At 42.7% G+C, this 20,225-nt stretch overlaps 1 protein-coding gene across 1 annotated transcript in view; it reads right to left on the reverse strand.

Moving 5' to 3' along the window:
* Window positions 1-614: 614 nt before the first annotated feature.
* The window catches only part of commd10 (COMM domain containing 10), a 31,023-nt gene continuing 11,412 nt past the window's right edge, over window positions 615-20,225 (reverse strand). The window contains exons 6-7 of the mRNA XM_062543717.1: window positions 990-1,049; window positions 615-896 (exon numbers count right to left, since the gene is read on the reverse strand). Of these exons, the coding sequence (XP_062399701.1) occupies window positions 858-896; window positions 990-1,049 (99 nt within the window). The 3' untranslated portion in view covers window positions 615-857. The remainder of the gene's footprint in view (window positions 897-989; window positions 1,050-20,225) is intronic.

Raw genomic sequence — 20,225 nt, forward strand, 5'->3', positions numbered from 1 at the left:
CTTCAGACATGCAAGTGTTGGGTGCTGAATCTCGACAAGCTTTAAACTCACGAGCTACATTCTTCCTCTTCAACTGCGATCTATTTTAGGTCAGAGGGGTAAAAGTGAAAAGAAAGAAAAAGGGAGCGATAAAAATGCAAATCCATGCATTGCATTTGTCATCACAAGTGTGTAGGAGGGTGGCTTATTGAACAGTATGCTACCCCATGTGCGATGCACACTTCCAAATCTCTATAGTCAAAACGTAGGTTAAGAGCTTTCTGCTCCATCCATGTAAACAATTGTAATGTCCAGCAGGTGATGAGCAAGAGAACAGTGTTTATGGACTCCTGTTTCTAAAACTCTAGATTCTCCTCATGTCATTAGCACTGTGGAGACACCTCGTTTCCTGGGATCTTTCTCAAATGCTCAGCTCCACATGGGTGGGTAAAACCTCCACCTGCAGCTATAGACCACGGCATCCCCCGTTTAGATGCAGCTGAGATGATGATAGCAGCTTTCAAACGTTTGTCCTCATGTTGATAACTGCATTTGATGCATTTTCATGCATTTGACAAGATGGGCAAGGCCATGGCAAAAGATGTGTGTACAAAAGATCATGCAGTCACTGAAAGTGAGAGAAAAAAAAATCATGTTTTATTTTTTATATACACAAACTATGTGCTCAACTTCAGGGTCTGAACACTATAAAGGGTTTAGAAAAAAAAAACAAGAGGTGTTGAGAGAATTTTGTAGAAAAAGAACAATTAACATAATACTAAAAATTGTCCATCAGTTGTTCCCCCTGCTCAGTGCATGGAGAGCCCAGCCTTCACCGCTTAATCTGTAGAAATGGGATGGTGGGTGGGACTTTGGCCTCAAGTGAGCGAGTCCAGCTGAGCTTGTATCGTCTCTAGCTGCAAAGACAACAAAGAGGAAAACAGTTGGAATCAGGAATGGAGTCATGTCTTGGGCACATGAAACAAACAAGCACAAGAGTGGATAGTGACCTTGTGGTAGAACTCCAGCAGCTGCTGATGGTTGAACTCCACTAGGACATTCTCACGTTCCTGAAAGACAACAGGAGAGGAAGGGAGATAATGAAACACTGTCTGCGGGCATCATGACAACTCCCCTTCAGCTCAAGGCAAAAGCACCCCATGGGTCATCTTTACCCTTCTACTCAAAAAGCCACACAAATGCAGAGAACACTTAGGACGAGAAACTAGCAAGGTTTAATATGTCTGCTATTGAATGAGTCTTAACCCACAGGATTGTAAACTCTATTTCGCCATAGTGGAGCCTCTGTTCTCGTTAGTCAACTGTGTATTGCTGTAAAAATCACAACCCTTAAAATTTGAGACATTGCTCCTTCTTGCCTTCAGAAGGCAAATGGACACAGAGGGAGCACAACTGCAGGCAGGCACTTAGTGAAGTGAAGCAGTGAGGAAGTGCAGAGCGGCAGCAGCCTTTCGCAGAATAGGCGTCCAGCACTGGGGGTCAGTTCAGCCGCTCGGAGGGAATGGGAAGTGCCAGCGGGAGAGATGGGGTGTCACAGCACATTAATGAAACGGACGCTAATTAGACCTTACACTATCATCATCCATAATTAAGAGCAAAAGGGGGAAATGTTATCTTGGGCTGACCCCACAGGACACACACCAGAGGAAATCTGGGGCAGTTCAGTATTCAAGAAGCAACAATCCTGCTCATGTTTAAAAAACGCTCTCTATAAAACACTGCTGTTTCCTGCAATAATTGGAGATGCTTACTGTATCAACAACAGCAATGTGACCAATTAAAAGAATATGTTTTTCAAACAAGGGCATTTCCGTCCACACCGTTTAACACAGTTAAAACACCGTTTGAAAACTAATACAATCCGGTCCGTCCAGACACACATTTGCAATTCCGGACTCAAAATGGTGGACCCCTAAAAAGGAAGGAGACCACATGACCATTCGCACAAATCACATGAGCACTCCTGCAATTGTAAAATGTACATAATGATACCAACGACGGTAAGGCCAGTTAAGCTTGTACTGTATTTTGTTCTCCATGGTGCACTCAGCGCTCGCAGGCTAGTAGCGCAAGCTGAAGAGTCATGAGAGTTGAAGGTTATTAGGTTGTTTATTCAGACTAGGGGCACACGACCATTATACGCCATATGAGCACAACGAAGGAAACATGAGACTGACAAGGTCCAGTCAAGAAGGACACATGGGTTTCTACCAGGGGCTCAGGATTTGGAGGGTTAGCTTCAGCCAGCTAGCATCCCAGCTTTAAAAATGGCATCCAACAAATGCTCACCTCTGGCTCCATATGTGGTTGAACTGGCAGTTCCCTGCTGTGATGATAAACCAATCCATATGTACGACACAAATGAATTATGCACAACATTGTGATGGCGCCAGAAATGAGCTTGGTGAAATGGCATCAGAAAAAGATGGCTGTGGTGAATTTCAAACTTTCTGGTAGAAGTAGCTAGGCTAGCATGGGCCATTGAATGGGGATGGTGCCTTCTCTCTTTCTCTCTCTCGCTCTCTCTCTCTCTTTATATAATACCTCTACAGTTTCTACATCATAATTTTCAGACGTTTATGGATTTTCCTGTCCAAATTAATACGCAAAGCTGGAGTTTTCAAATGAAAACAGGCCCAACAGCATTTTCAATGTTCCATTTCAGGGGCACCAAAATGCTAAATTGGGGTATTTGAAAGGCACAAACTTAACAAAAGTGTTTCAAAGTGTGAATGTTCCCACAGATTCACCCACAAGGATGACGTGGATTTGGAAGCTAAGCATCAAAGGCTCTGCAACAAAACCCCATGACTATTCAGTGCAAAGAAAGCGTGTGACTAAACCCAGAGGGTTCTATGGACATATCTACCCCCTCACACAGGGCCACAAGTCCCTTAAAACCTGACCATGGTCAAAACAGCAATATAAACGCATACACGGGCTCTAGCACTTCTCAAAACTGTGACCGCTAAACTGTGCCCTTGCATCAGTGTCACCCAGACGGACATGCTGGAATGTGATGGACAGGCTTTCTGGAGGCTTTGTGGGTATTTGCAAGAGCATAGGAGGATGCCAATGTGCATGCAAAATGTATAAAGCTGTGTACAAAATATTCTCCACTATGCTGTGCAAGTGTGAGCTGAAGTTTCCTTGCAAGTTTCTTTATTTAATTTCTATTTTATTTAAGAGACATGATATGTTGATAAATATTTTCTGTTAAAGGTGCTCCAAGCGATGCTGGGTAACGTCATTTCTGTTGACGTTCAAATAAAACAGAGAGCTACAGTTCACCCATCAATTGATGAGTGTCACTGCATCCACACAGCACATGTTCAACAGTGGTTATATTGTCTTTCACCTTTTATTTGGCATCAACCAATCTCTAGTTTTAGATTGCTAAAAATATAAATTAAATGTGTCTGTGGAAAATATCAACAGATTTCATGTCCCCCTGATGGGTTAATTAATGGTGACATGTTCTTTTGAAGAATCAAATAATGTCACAAAGGCTAAATAGATCATCTAGAAAAAGTGTTTTAATAATGCTGTTTTAAAGGGACACTTCACCGATTAGCATTAAGCTTTGTATCTTTAGAAAACCAGTCATGTTTTTGAATGGTCATGCATCATTCCCTCAGTTTGCCTTGAGATGGGAGAAATACGGATTTCAATGTTTGACTTCCTGCCTTCAATGATGTAAAAATCATCATTTTACATCATTGAAAGCAGGAAGTCCTATTCATGGGTTTCATTGAAATCCGTGTCTCCCATCTCAAGGCAATGGGGAATGATGCACGACCATTTAAAAACATGACTGGTTTTCTAAAGATACAAAGCTTAATGCTAATCGGTGAAGTGTCCCTTTAAGTGAGTGTGGTACAGTATGTACACTGCCCACACACATTGCTGTCAATACAGCATTGGAATGCAAGTGGCCACAATGCAGTAGGGTTCAGTTTTGATGTCTAAAAAGATTTGATGGTGGAAAGCTGACTAAAGACGCCATGAAAATATCAACGAGCACAGAGTATCATAAGGGGTTATTGTGATGCAGAGCAGACAGTAAGGGTACCTACGCTGGCACCCAACCTACCATCAGAAAATGTCTGCCTAACAATTGGTGATATAAACACAGCGTGTTACTGTCAATTTTATCAGATGACATCTCTGCGAAAAGTGTTCTCTTACAGTCCCTAAATCCAGAGAGGGCAGAAGAGAATGACATAAAAAGGTTCTTTTCATAAATTATTAGTCAAGAGCAAGTTTTCTGTATGTTTTTAAAATCTGCATCACTTCAATGAACGAAAAAAGAATACATGTCACTTGTCCAAGCACCATATGAAATTGTCTAGAGAGAGTGAGAGAAAAGGCTATGACAGATAGAACAGAGGAGAGAAGAGAGAGCTGGTTGAGAAGCAGACTGTACTATGAATAAAGGAGGAGCACGTTTGGAGAGGTTCAATGTCTGCAAACATCAGGCCGCCATCAAAGATGCTCCATGGAACAGAAGCAGCAGCAACAGGAGTAGCAGCAGCACAGTGCTCCAGAACCCATTCATTTCCAACTCTGCTTCCCCACTTCACACACAAGAGCCTTCTGGGAGAGAGGGGATGGCCTCAACATTTTAAGTGTGCTATTGTCATATGGCGAGTGCATCAGGGAAAAAGGCACCTCTTAGATCATTCCCAGAATTCAAAGCGGTTCTGGCACATTTCTCTTCTGTTTGTACTGACAACTTCCATTAATGATAAAAGACCATAATGGCAGGAAAATATAAAGAAAAATCCTTTTGATTTGTACAGCCAACTTGTGTTTGAGTAGATCTGTTTCTGGAAAAGACCTCTAACCATCCATCTAACTGATGTGCAAAATACTGAAGACACACTCACCTAAGACAGGTCAGGTAATCATACACTGCCAGCTGGAGGATACCTCAGACCTGGCAAACCTCACAAAGCTAGTCTGATTCAAACAGTGAACCATTTTCTCTGCTATTTCCTCACCTTTAGGATATAGTGCAATGCAACGTGTATTTGTGTCAAATACATATACTCTCTTTATGGACACACTAGATTCTAAATAACTATGTGTAGTGCCATGCCCATTCAAAAACCCATAGCCCAATGACATGCCAGTACACTCTTAGAAAAAAAAGGTGCTACACAGAACCAAAAAGGGTTCTATTACATGCTCCATAAATGGCACCCTTAAATGGTTCTTTAAACCATTTTGAAGAGTACTGTACATCAAAAATCCTACAATTTCACATTTCAAAATCCATCTTTCCTACATGAACTCAGTGCACATGCACACACATGAACTCAGTACACAAAAAACCTCTGCTGGCATGGTTGGACGGGCAGGTCAGGATAAGGTGGGACTGCTGATTGGCAGTCAGTGTGCTTTGCTGATTCCAGATCCCAACAGTCCTTCATAATTAAAGCCGTGTGCATGTGCGAGCCCTGGTGCAGGGAAAGCTAAAGGGAGGGCGTCCCCGCTTCAATGCTCTACTCATTTATTTCCTTTTTCTGCAATGCTCTGCATATGGATACAATTCCTTATCAGCACATCGCAATTCCTCACAATGCTTGTACTGACACACATACATTGACACACATATATAGACACAGACACAGACACACACACAGGGGTGGATCCCCCCAGAGAGAGGACAAAACCCATGGATGGAAATATGTAGGTTTTTCCTCCCTGGATGTCTACACCTCCCCCAAACATGGTTAATTATGAATAAATAAAAATCCCCCTCCATTCTTGGTTAAATGGTTTCCATGGACACCAGTCTTTGGCAGACCCTCTCCTCCATGCACTGCTGTCTGTCAGTGGGATGAAATGTCAAGCTCCCTTTGTGTGAGCAGGCTTTGTCACTCTGAGAAAATGTGCCCGTAAGTTTTATTTTTGTTGTATGCGTGTGCTTTCTGTTGTCTTTGTGTCAGTCATTTGGGTGGGAGGATTTTTGGGGAGATCGAAAGAGCAATTGATATTCTGAGCCATTTGGGCAATCCAAACAAGGGGAGGCCATCCAGCACCTGTCATAGCAGATTAGGCTTGTGCATGCTCCCAGGTACAGCGGGAATGACTAATGCTGTGGAGCTAAGCTTCTCTGAGCCTCCTTCACACCGTCCTCCTTCACAGCACCCAACGGCTTCTCTCCGCCCTCGTCAGAAGGATTCCACAGCACAGTAATGAAAGCAAGGTGTTGAGGCATGGCATTGGAGACCAAGGGTCCTATTTGGACTCTCTAAAACACATGCTCTGAAGCGTATGGTTTAAGTGCATTAAGGGTGTGTTCAAGTACACTTTAGCTAGTGTAACGGCCGAACACACCAGGCACATGATTTAAAAGAGTTGCACTTATGTTTCTTAATTAATCATGGGTGTGTTTTGGGCGTAACATTCAATAAAGCCATCTCCCATCCCCAGGAGCGCTTTAACCACCTGGGTACTAGAATGATGAGTGAACACATCTCTGCAGAGGGAATCTGCTCGCATGTGCGGCCACTTAGCAACAGCAGGATTCTTCAAAAGCTTGCTTTGCTGAAACAGGTGTGAATGAGTGAGCAAATCCTAAGGAAATTCAGCCAACCATTAGGCAGATGATAATGTAGATATTGCGATAATGCACTCTCAGAATAACTGAAATACCATGCATCTTACTTTATAGCAGGTTTTTCTGACTCAGTGGTGTAACCATGTACCTGACCCTGCCTCATACTGTCACTGGCGCCAGGAACAGGGATGCACCGGGCATACAACAGGGCCCTACGGCTCACTAGCACAAGGACCCAATGGCAAATAAATACATAAACAACCATTCAGACACAGACAAGCATACATACAGAAAACTCAAATAATAAGACAAACATATTCAAATGAGAAAATTATATATTATATTCCTACACCTTTTAAAAGGACAAAACCATTTCAAAACAATGCACGTCTCAGTGACGCCTTTTTCCAGCAACTTCTCAAAACAAACACTTGGCATCATCCATAAATATAAGCACACACCCTGAAATAAACAAAGGCAAACTCAAGCAAAAGGCTGTCTATGTGAACTGTTTGGCAAGGGGGGAGTGTTGACAGACAGACTGACTGGTCTGCATATGTCTGAATCTTTTTTTCATGAAATGTGTTAACACAGAGAGAAAATGATCCAAGATCAGTCAGGCAGAACAAAAGGAGAAATATTGAAATGGCAGCCGTAAACAAGAGGAAAAGGTCATCCAAGATTCCTTGTTGTCTGCCTCTTCAGACAAAGACACGCCTTCCCTTACATATGCGTGGTCACACACACACACACACACACACACACACACACACACTGTGCTGCTGTGGTGAACCTTCTCCAACAGCAGGAAAAACAGAAGAGCACTAGGAGAGGTGGAGAGGTGGAGAGGTGGAGAGGCTGTGGTGTTGATGGCTTTTAAAGACCTACTGTATTACTCAGCCATGCTGACAAAAACTACCAAGGACGAGTAGGAAAATCTCAGAATGACAAGCAAAATAAATGCATTTGTACTGCTATGAATTCCATCCAGTATCTGTAATCAATTCTATAATGATCTCGATTGTAGTTCATAATATACTGTATCAGTACTGTTGAAAGAACTGTAATACCAAACACAACACAATCTATGCTGCCACATTTGGAAGCTTGATAGAAGCATTAGATGACTAAGACGTAGCATTAAATGAGTGTTAGTATAATTAAGACCTACCTAAGCACATTTAAGACCTAGTGTGTGATATTTGAATGTACTGAAGACATTTTAAGAGCCTCCATGAACCTTGAACCCTGTCTATATGTGCACTGATGTGCAGGGTGCTGGGAAGTGTTTCATAAAATGGGAGCATGGCCTTCACACCTTTAGTCTGAGTCACCAAGCCACTCTGAGGGCAGAGAGGGCAGTGTGTGTGTGTGTGTGTGTGTGTGTGTGTGTGTGTGCGCGCGCGCGCGCGTGTGTGTGTGTGTGTGTGTGTGTGTGTGTGTGTGTGCGTGTGTGTGTGGGGGAGCTGAAATCCAAAAAAAAAGTGCCATACAGTAGGTTTTTCAGGGCTCGTCTACACAAGGCTGTTTTTTTATTATTGGTTTGGCCTTGCGTCCGCATGACCTCTGTGATTTAGGAGCCCGAGACCAATCTTTTTTGAAACCTGGTTCCAGAGTGAGGGTTCTTTAAACTGCCGGTTAGCCCATGTCGTGTGGACAGAAAAACCGGCATTTTCGGTGACAACATAGTCCCGCCCCCAAGCCCAGCCACCGCACTCGACCTGACACAGAACAAACCAACCATTTGATTGTCATAGAAAAATTGGGCCGGTCAAAATGAACCTGTTAACTCACTGTGAAAGATGAACAATGAATATGAAGCTAGCTAGACATTTTCTGTTTCCAATTTTAAGTGAATTATGAGCCTGATAGGCACCTAGCTACCTAGCTACCAGTATACAGCTAAGATTAGTTGCATTGTTTTTTTAATCAGGGCAGCAGTTTTCAGATTACATTATGTCCTTACATAATTGCAAATGGTTCTCCAATGTTTTCTCAGTTAACCTTTCAAACTGATTTCAGATTAGTAAACAGAATGTGCCCTTGGAACATTGGATGATTAGCTGCTGATAATGGGCAGTGTAGATACTGCATTAAAGATCAGCGATTTCTTTCTACAACAATCTAGAACCCTTTTGCAATTATGTATACCATACCATATACCATATGCATGCACACACACACACACACACACACACACACGCACACGCACACGCACACACGCACACACGCACACGCGCACACGCGCACACGCACACACGCACACACGCACACACGCACACGCACACACGCGCACACACACAGCAACAACAGAAGATAGAAGCTTCAGAAGATTTCCATAAATAAATTGAAACTGAGCTTCAGCATTGAACATCAAAGTTTAACTTGGACTGGGGACAGAAAGTGTCAAGCAGATTTAGTATCCTGTGCGATTCTTCTGACTGTGGTGCTCACAGCCATTATGTCTTTGTTAATTGTTCAGAGCCTGGCCCAGCTCGGTTTGTGCTCCAATGCTCTGAGCGCTGTGACAACAGGTTCTTTGTGGAGGACAAGACTGGAGTGGGCCTACACCTCATCATTTCTTTAATAAAAGCAAACGGATGAAGTCATCAGCGCCAGACCTGGCCAACCAGTGGCCCGCATCCATGATGACAAACCACATCCTTTCCTGTGGTTTCTGTCAGAGGGGAGGGGGGTGGGGTGAGGGGTGGGGGAGTGGAGAGAGAGAGACAGAGGGAGAGAGAGAGGGAGAGAGAGAGGGCAGGAGAAGGAAATACAGAAAAAGAGCACACAAAGAGATTGAAACACATGAGAATGAGAAGGAGCAGGAGGAGAAAATATATGTGAGAAAGAGAGACTTGGTGAAAGTCAGCACTGACCTCCAACAAAAATAACCCAACACATCTGATTCCTGACCACAAGAGCTGCAATGCCCAACAGCAGCAAAGTTTTTTCATGAACAAAGGAAAGGAGGGAAAAGCAAATGGCTCCCTCTGCTCCTACAGGCTGGTAGCCTGGTGGGCATGTGTTGGGGCACACAGAGGAAGGAGGGGGCAGGAAGAGGAGGAACAAGAATAAAAGGAGTGCAGATAAAGAAAGGGAGGAGGAGAAAGGAGAGAAATGCTGGTTTTGTGTCGATCAGGCCAGCACTTATCTTAATACAACTCTTTCAGTGCCACGGTCGGTCACTTGCTGAGAGGGGACGCTCATGACAAAGATCTCAATTGTCTGTTCCTTGGCTTCCTAAGACCAGGGCAGAACAGAGAGCTCTTTCAGCAGCTCCCCCAAAACCCAGTGCAGAACACATAGACAAGCACAGAGAGCCAGATACCCACATGTGCAATTTGCAGATTAAAACACAAATAAATGTCATAAATAATGACCACTTAGTCAAATTTACACTGACAGGGCTTGATGCCCAGCTCAGATTTTTTGACAATATCTGATTTTTTGGACTGCCTGTTTACATCTACATTTTAGTGGTCCATATCAGACATCTGTGGTTACATGGGTCACTAAGTTGCTGAACACCTGAGACACTGAAATGAATGCAAACATACAGACAGCACTGTCTAGCTTCTCTAGCGACAGCCTTTTTGTTGTGAACAAAATCAACCGAAGGCACTGAGGAGACGCGATAGACTAGGCACCAGACTTTTGTGAAGAGTAAGGAGTAGAAAGCACAGATATTCCTGTGAAAATGTAGGGGGTGAAGTAAAAAGTTATGCTTTTTTATAAACTAAATACTCAAGTAAAGTACTATTTCAGTGGCTACCGTAGGTTACTTTGGCTAGCGGTTTGATTTAGATTTTAAGGCAAGAAAAAAGTGGAGAACCCTTACTACTGCTTTCCCATCTCTGTAGTCATTTTAGTTTCATCGTTTTTCGAAAGTAAAAAACTGTGGGAATTTTCACTGATGTGCAAATATCAGACTTGTCCCTTTACGCAGCATTTGATGGTATTGGCACATATCCGATTCATATCTGATTTATTTCCACATATAAACGAGGCCTGAAAACAATGGGCTTTTTTTCCCCTGTGCCACACGTGAGAAAAATCAGAAATGGGTCATATTTAGTGGCACATTTAAATGTCTAACATGTACATTTACAGTCAATTAATAACTTAAATAAATGTCACAGCTCCCTTTAATCTCACAATGTCATTATGGGTGGGGTAAGGGTAAACAACTGACATTACATTACATAACCCCCCCCCCCTTTATATATATATATATATATATATATAAATAACTCTGAAAACCGGTCTTTGCATACATCCCAAAAAGGACAGGGTTAATCTCTGGTAGGATGCAGATGACTTTATCAGCGTGAAATAACAAAAATGGCCCCTGAGGTATAGTCCACTTCAAATCAACCATCTGCAGGTGGCCTCTGTGTTATGATATGAGGTAAAAATATAGGAAGATGCCTAAAAGAGAGAAGGAGGGAAAGAAGAAAGAAGAAAGAAAGAGCGAGCTTTCAGGGCTTGGTGTGAACGAGGACGGAGCAGGTGCCAAACCAGTGAGCTATCTTCAGGGCTCAGTTGCTCTCCAGCTCCTAGTTCTCTCCCCCTCTCCCACTCCCACTCATACACACTTCCCATTACTGTAATCCTATCTGACACATTAGCATTCATTGGGGGAGGGGGAAGGACATCTCCACATTTGCATTTTGTCCAACAGTGACAACTGAAGGATGCAGTGAAAGAAGTCAAACAAACCAGATCATGAGCACACACCATTAGGGCCCGTAGAGAATCCAAACACTATCCTCAACATGACTGGCCCCGCTCAACACTATCCTCAACATGACTGGCCCTGCTCAACACTATCCTCAACATGACTGGCCCTGCCCTGCTCAACACTATCCTCAACAAGACTGACCCTGCTCAACACTATCCTCAACATAACTGGCCCTGCTCAACACTATCCTCAACATGACTGACCCTGCTCAACACTATCCTCAACATGACTGGCCCTGCTCAACACTATCCTCAACAGGACTGGCCTGCTCAACATTATCCTCAACATGACTGGCCCTGCTCAACACTATCCTCAACATGACTGGCCCTGCTCAACACTATCCTCAACATGACTGGCCCTGCTCAACCCTATCCTCAACAGGACTGGCCCTGCCCTGCTCAACACTATCCTCAACAGGACTGGCCCTGCTCAACACTATCCTCAACAGGACTGGCGCTGTTCATCCTCCATGAAGCAGACGTACCATCATGGTCAGCTCATACAGCTCACAGATTTGAGTGCCAAAAACACTTTCACATTCAATATTGAGGACTCATCAGTCTCCCTCCAAACAGCTATACGAAGACATGCTTCCCTCCAGTCAGTGTAAAAGAAAGTGTCTCACTCTGCTTTTGGGGTGCGTTGTGCATATGCTCTACCACAAGCCACTGGGTCAAGAAAAGACTGAAAACAGTCAAGAGTATTAAATCATCTTAACCATGAATCTTGATTGACAGGGACATTCCAAAATATAATTTAGGTACAATCTGCACACAATACACTATTGAAATAAAATGCTGGGCTCTCCTTCACTGTGTTCTCCTTCTCTTCTTCTGACTTCATTTGTATTACATAAGAATTGTATTGTTAAATACATCAGAAAATGCAATTACCACGCAGTCCAATAACTGCATCACATGGATGTTTAATTAGGCCATATGTGCAGTGTTACTAGTCTATTGAGGTTTATAAATTGGCATTATTACAACTCACTGCACACAGATACAAACTGATACATGCACATGCACATGCACTGACATGCACCCACACCAACATCAACACATGCATGCACGCACACAAACTCAAATGTTCTATTTTTAGAACATTGCTTTCATTCTTGGGTTCCAATGATTGTAGCCTCATTCTATCCACCTATGCCAAGCCCACGGTGTGCTCTAGGTGTAACACATGTTGTCAGTGGGTGCTTACATTAACTCACAAAATCAGCCAGTTATCCAACAGCTGGGCTGCTGTTGGATATGGCATCATTAATGTTAGCTATCTGTAAAGATGGCCCATTGGTCACAACAAAAATGGACGTCTTCTCTGAACGAGTGTTAACTATAAAGAAGCGTTAAATGTTTCGCTAATAACGGTTTGCATGCAGCACAGTTAGCTACATGCAGAGAGGCAAGGCAAGGGTAGTCAAATGTCTAATTCTGCTAGACCTCTGCACCAATGCCACTCAGTTCCAGCTCTATATCAACACTCACTGGACATCCTAGCTGCTTTGCTGTCTTATAGCCTTGGATCTCCTCTCCCCTGCTCTGTGTACAGGAGCACTAAACCCTTCTCTCTCCTCTCCACCCTTCAACCCCCATGTCCCTCATGCTAGCTCTCCCCATCTCTCCTTGTCCTCTTCCCTCAGTCTTCCTCCTCTTCCTCCCTCTCCATCCCTTTCTCCTCATCCTGCCCTTCACCGTCTCCCATCATCATTTCCACCCTGCCCCCCCCCCCCCCCCCCCCCCCATCCTGCTCTGTGGTCCCATCATCAGATGGGTCATCCCCATTAGTGCCTCTCATGCAAAGTGAGATTAAGAGCTCATTAGCATACAGGAGGGCTTGTGCTAATTACCCCTCATTGCTAATTACTGCTCTGTGTGAATGTGAGGGGCAGAAAGTGGGGCAGGGAGAATATGGGTCGACAAACTAGAAGAACGGTGGGGAGATGGATATGCAGACCTCAGGTACACGTCCATACAGTTCCAGTTACAGATACATTTCCAAAACGTAAACTTCGAGAGGTCCATTGATATGGCGAATTCTGGAACCCCAATCCAACACGTCAATAAACACCTGATCAACAACAGACAATGAGAAATGATATGAACTACATCATATATTACTGTATCTCTTAGCTTAACATGGAGAACATTTCTAAATATCTTCTACACAGGATAACAGACAACACTGGTCACCATATCTGGTTTTGGACACCAACATACGGTAGCTGTTTGGCATCTTTATGGAAGCAGACCATTTATGGTTCAACTCTGTCGAGGATTTCACTTCTTCCAGGAAAAACAAGGGAAAGATGACGTTCCCACCAAGATCCCCATCTCTGAGGACTCAACGATGGGAAATGGAAGGGAGAGTGTTGGCTAGCCGCTCACTCCACTTTAGCTCTGGGGTGGGCACAGACATGTACTGCTTCACTGGCCCGGGATAATGTTCCTTAGAAAGTGGGGCAGCAGATAGTGTATGTTGGCTTGGAAAGACTCACATAGGGTGGACTTGTTAATGATTAATGTGGCTCTCTGTCAATTATTTAGCATTGACTGTTGCCAGGCATCCTTCAAAATAATTTCAGGCCAATATAGGTAAGCAGACAGAATGGTACAATTCTCCAAGGGTATGATGGGTTTCAGAGCAAGAGCAAAAGCAAAAAGGTGGAAGATGTTTTTAGAGTTTAGTTTTTAAGCCACAATCTGGAATTTCTCCAATGTGTCTGTTTTTTCCCCCAACAAGACAAGACAACACGTTTGCTGAAGAGAGCTGAGGCTTAACATCACTCCAAAAGCCTTTAAGGGCAGCTGCAGAAAGCCAACTAAAAGAGAAGAAGAAATGGCTTCCTTTGAAGAGAGTTTTTTTTCCTACAGCACGACTGTGACTAAAAGGATTGTGGTGGGAGTTGACTCCAGGCTGGCACAGAGGAGCTCCTGGCCAGGATAATTACCAAGAGAAGAAGATTTCTCTCTTTCTCTTTCTTTCTCTCTTTGCCCCCTCTCACTCCAGTCACCCTTCTTTCTTGGTGTACTCTCACTTTTCTTGTGAATCCTATCTCTTAGTTCTGCCTACACACCAGTGAGCTCTTCTGCTGGCTGAGCTTCTGAGGCAGAGGTTTTATCAGGGACTCACAGGACCCAGGGAATCCCATTCTGATGACGACTGACAGGGGAAACCAGTCCAATCCCTGCACTCATCATTAATGAGTTGACACAGCCGTACAGGCACAACAATCAAAAGCTAATATAAAGGAGATGCATCCTGAGCTTGTTCCACAACGAAGACATCATGTGTTTGGAAACTCCGGAACAAGACAAACAAATTCAACATGTGAGAGAGGATGCAAATTCCTCCTAGTGCTGTATGTGAGTGCCCAGAGTCCCAGTGGTATCATTAAAAAAGAAAATAGTGCCACAGAGCAGGTTTACATTTACAAAACCACAGGCTGCATTCAAATAGAAAATCAAGGAGGCGAATACAAAATATGTGGCTGAACCTTTATCTCCACCCTCCATCTCTTTCTGGACAAAATCTGCTGCAGGATGCATAACGCTAGTATGCCTAGACATGTTGGTAAGAGAAATATCTCTGGCTAGAAAATTAGGCATGACATCCATTTGGGAAAACACATTTGCACCTGTGTCCTTCCTAAGTAGACATCTCCCTGCTCTTAACTAAAAGTGCAAGCCAAGCTATGGAGTTATGTCAGGCAAAGCAGCTGACATAACTACACATCTAATCTACTGACATTAAGGAACCTGTAATGAAATGCATCAATTAACCAATAGAAGCAATGGTTTGTTTATGCTAACAAATGCATTCAACATGGCATAACAATTCAAACATATCACTTTCTGATTCCATTCTAACACTTTGATAAGAGCAACTGATTTAAGCATGGGTCTTTCTAGAAAATAAGCTACAGCCTCATGTAGACATCTACATGTGAATAAATATAAAAAGGGGACAAAAGAGCCTGTACAGCGAGCTGTGGAGCTGAATGGACATTGCTGTCAACACTTGACCACACCAGCAGTCAAGCTTGAGGAGTCACAGGGTCCCTGCTGTTGGGAAGCATTGTGTGCTGCCGTGGGGATTAGGTAGAGCCTCTTGCCACATTATTTACTGGAGTTGAATGGTCATCAGCACAGCATGCGCACACACACACACACACACACACACACACACACACACACACACACACACACACCTCCACAGAGAAGCACTTACAGCTTCCACTGTGGAACTGGCTTATTCAGGCACCTGAGTTTTTGTCGGAATCAACAATGTTCGTGATGTAACGACAAGCAATAATAATGGCATGACAGAACGGCCCACCCATGAACTTGAAGTATTCAAGCAATACAAGCAAATGCAATGGCACCCCGTTTGCCTTCCTTTCAGATAAACAATGCCTCTGAGAAGAAATCAGACATGTGTTCATGGAAAAGGCTGCATTCACACAGAAAAAAACATACAGTACATAGCTGCAGTAGAGCCATTCAGTGCTTACAAATAATGGAGGACAATGTTGGCAAGCTAGGATGGAACACCTTGGTTTGCGTTTGTCTGTAGACAAAGACCCTGAGCATTTTAATCCCATTTCTACAGTGGGGCTCAGGAGGGAGTCTTCCAAACACACAACCTTGTTTTGCAGGCTTTCTGATTTTTTGCTGGCCCCACAGATTCTGAAATCTGGGTTGATCAACAACGGAAAAGTAAACACAAGTTTTCTTTCAAAGGTGTTAGTTGACCACTTTGAAGATGCTCTATCAAGACTGTGCTCCATCACCATGTTTTTTTTTGCAATAGTTCAAAATGATTGTTTCCCCTTGAGGACCTGAAGTTTCTCTTCAGGTATCATATGAAAACTGCAGCACTCCTGTGTAAAGTCTGACCAGTGCACTAGCAGGTATTCTTTCATTCAAAGTGCACAAGACATAATAGGTCTATCACTGACCAGTGTAAATCTACCAAGATGTCACTGCTCTGCTTTTAAGATGGACACACGTAATGCCCATTAGGCTGTGTTCAGACTGCCAGCCAAAATCCGATTTTTAGCCCATTCAGATTTGTATCGGATGTCATTTTTGAAGTCTGAACAGTGACAGGTCACATGAAATCCGATTTTTGCGAAACGGTTGCAAACCACATCCGGGAGGTAGTTTCATATCGCATTCGTATCGGATATGGACAGATGTGTCTCAGTCTGAACAGCTCCCAACACTCAGATCAGATTTGACTGTCCGCGACGTGACTTTACGTGCGTGACTGCCCACCTATTTCGAGTTGTGGAGCAACGTTACGGCTATGTCCTTTGACCATGTTATATTAAACGTGACTTAACAATACTCAATGCTAAATAGAGCATTATACAGTCTCTGCTCTGTTTCTATGGAAGTTGCAAGAATCCACATTGTTCTATTAAATGCCGTTAAATAATTAAATAGCCTTCCAACAGTTTGAAGCGGAGCTTGCCACTGATTAGTTTCGGTTTCTGTCGCGCAAATGCGCACACGTATGCATGCATTCAATGAACACTCACCTAGTTGTATTGTTCTATGTTTAATCACACCAAATTAGCAAGTATTTCCTGATGGCAGAAATGTTTGTTTTCGTTGCTACAGCAACCTGTCAGATCTGTTACTAATGTGACCCAGTCTGAACAGAGCCATATCCGATTTGGACACTTGCTAAAGGCAGTGTGAACAGTCAGCCCTAAAAATCGGATATGAGAAGGAATCAGATTTGAATCAGATTCGTCTGCAGTCTGAACGCGGCCTTAGTGACATCTTTCAGCTCTTTCATGCTATCAGAATTTCATCAGTAATCCAAAGACTCATATGCACAATCCTTCAGTGACCAATCAAGGTGTAGCAGGCCGCCAGCCTAAGGAGTTGCTAGCAATAAGGTACCGGTAAGCTTTCACACATACTGTAATGGCAACATAGCCACTGTGTTTTACACATTTCCTGACACTGGATCTAAAAGCATAACCAGGAAGACATCAGAATGTAGATGTAAACCCACTGCTGCTCATTTTAGAGAAAGAATATCCTGTTATTTGTAATAAAAAGATGAATATTATATGATGGCAAGTAAACTTAGTAAATCGCCTCTGGTGTCAGTACTAGTATTTTTCTCCTAATGAACCTTTTTTTCATTTCTCACTGGCTATAAGCACATCAGGATCAGCAAAATTATACCCCTGGTGACACTTACCAGGAGTGCTCTGCTCTGCTCTGCCAAAAGCCATCCATTCGCAATCAACACAAGTGCAGTGGAACAGCACATCTAGTGAGCACAATGCGTCTGCACCGGTGTCTCTGTTCTCCTTCTCCACTGAGGAGAGGGTGCTTAACACAATAAGAGTGTATGTGCAGTATCAGCAATAATTTGTCCACCTCAGCTTGATTTATTACTGAGAGTGGATAGACCAGAGGGTGCCAAGGATGGTCAGGGTCCTGCCCTGTCTTTTGACTCATGAATGGAACACAGGAAAGTTTTTAGGGGATAACAAGACTGCAGAATTGTATTTCACAACTCACACTGGTATTCAGCTCACAAATCCTCCTGTGGAACAACAAAATCTATTTCTGCAACAAACAAAAAAAACTTCTCTGATTGTAAATTAAGTGAATTGCATTGAAGAATGACTATTCCGTGGGGCACTTACCACTCTAATAACTTTCTTTAACAAGTAGAAACATTGTCACAGAAGCTATGGAAGATAGAATGGAAACAGTGTGTCAGCAATTTGTCAACAACTCAGATTGGATCAGATCAGCTTTTCCAACAGAAAATGGAAGATTGAAAAGGAAAAAAGTAATGACTAATTATTCAACCTCTACAAATCACTCATACCAATGGAAAATATGGGTATCAACTGCTACTAGTTGGGGCCTGGAGCCTTGAAAGAGACAGAGGGGAATGAGATGCACTGTGATAAAATGAAGAGAAATACTGCTCATTCAATTGAAGCCCTACTCCTCCTGCCCTGATTGCAATTCCTTCCTTGCTGAAACATCCAGAGAGATTTTATGATAACCATACCTGCTGACATCAAAGTTAAAATCTCCATGACAAAGAGGAAAAACATCTCTCTGTTTTGGTTTTCAGAGCAAGGCCACCATTTAAATGCTGCAAGCTGCTGTAGTAATTCACTAACAGTGGCAGCAAGAACAGGCACACGACTGCAGCCAATGGCCTGCAATATTAACCAAGGTGAGGCTCAAGGACCAAGGACCACTTAAGGCTTTACAGTACCCTCCAGAATTATTGGCACCTCTGCTAAAGTTGACTAAAACCAGTATAAAAAATAATCTGTTGTTGATTTATTGCAATCTCACAATGAAAAAAATGGGAAGCAAATTTATTTTGAGACAAAGGAAAATCGCATAAAGAGATAACTATTTTGAACTAAAACACGTTGCTCACAATTATTGGCACCCCTGAAAAATCTTATGTCCAAAACTAAAACAAAAAACAGAAGGATTTTCCTAACTAATTTCAATTTATTTAAGTTAATCAGAGTGTCACTGAACTTTCAGAAGTCATTACTTTCTTTTTCACTATGGCATGAAAATAGTCACATAGAGGCTAAACCCTCTGGTTATTTTTCAACATCGGAAAGACAAGAGCATACACCAAATTTAAATAAAAAGAAAGTGTGTTGACATAAATTTGTAAGTCAGAGAAAATGTCTATGACAACTAGGCACTTTGTGTAATTATCTGGAAATGTGACAAACATGCTTGAACAAAGATCTATGGTTATCTTGCCCCCACGTACAGTATGGAGGATGGTAAGATAGGCAAACAATTCCATAAGAATCACTGTTGAAGAGTTACAGACAAAGGTCACCAAGTCCCCCTAAAATATCTTCAAAAGTGACCTCACTGCTAATAGATACTTTAAGGCATGGCAGGTTACAGCTTGTCCAGTCATTTAATTGCCAATGTAAACGCAGGAGTTACTGAGTGATTGCGTGACTTTGTCTGTGTCAGATGAAATGAAATGAAAATTACGCTCTTTGGCTAGAAACACTTGAGGTGTGTTTGGTGTACATAGAAGAATAGCTACTGAAAAGAACCCCATGCCTAATGAGAATTATAGTGGAGGGGCTGTGCTACAGTGGGGCTGTTTTTATTCCCAAAGGCCTTGAGAAAATAATTAAGGTGCATGGTATCATGAACACCAAGAAAAACCTGAATATTTTCAAAGGAAATCTGTCAATCACTGCCAAGACACTAAAAGTTTGTCATGATTGGATCATTCATCAGGTCGATGAACCAAAACAAACATCCAGATCAAAACAAATATGGTTTGCTGAACACAAAATCAAGCTTCGGACATCGGCCTTATCTGTCCCTGAGGTGAGTCAAAGAAGAGAATGCACAAATGTGGACTTAAGAATCTAGACCATCTGGGGAGATTTTGTAGTCTTCAGTCTTCAGTCCCTTGCTTTTTTCCTCGAACTGTATAGGGTGTCATAGGAGAATGTTACAAGTTGTTCTCTATGGCAAAGGGAGGCTTAATAAGGTATTACATGCAGGGGTGCCAATAATTGTGAGCAATGTGTTTTTGTTAAAAATATTTATTTCTTAATGAGATCTTCCTTTTTCTCAAAATAATTTTGCTTCGCTTCAAGGTGTTTTTTTTCCTATTTTTTTCATTGTGAGATTACAATAAATCAACAACAGATTATTTTTTATTACTGGCTTTAGTCACCTTCAGCAGAGGTACCAATAATTCTGTAGTTCTGGTGTCAGATTTGAGGTGATATGTTCACTTTTCCTTGGACTTGGTACACTTGTAGATTATCTAGGGCTCTGAACATTTTTAGAAAAGGAGCCATTCCTCTGTGGTGGCCATTTTAGTTTCAGCCATACCTGAATTATGCATCTT

The sequence above is a fragment of the Sardina pilchardus genome, chromosome 8 (assembly GCF_963854185.1).
Source record: "Sardina pilchardus chromosome 8, fSarPil1.1, whole genome shotgun sequence".
Taxonomy (NCBI): Eukaryota; Metazoa; Chordata; class Actinopteri; order Clupeiformes; family Clupeidae; genus Sardina; species Sardina pilchardus.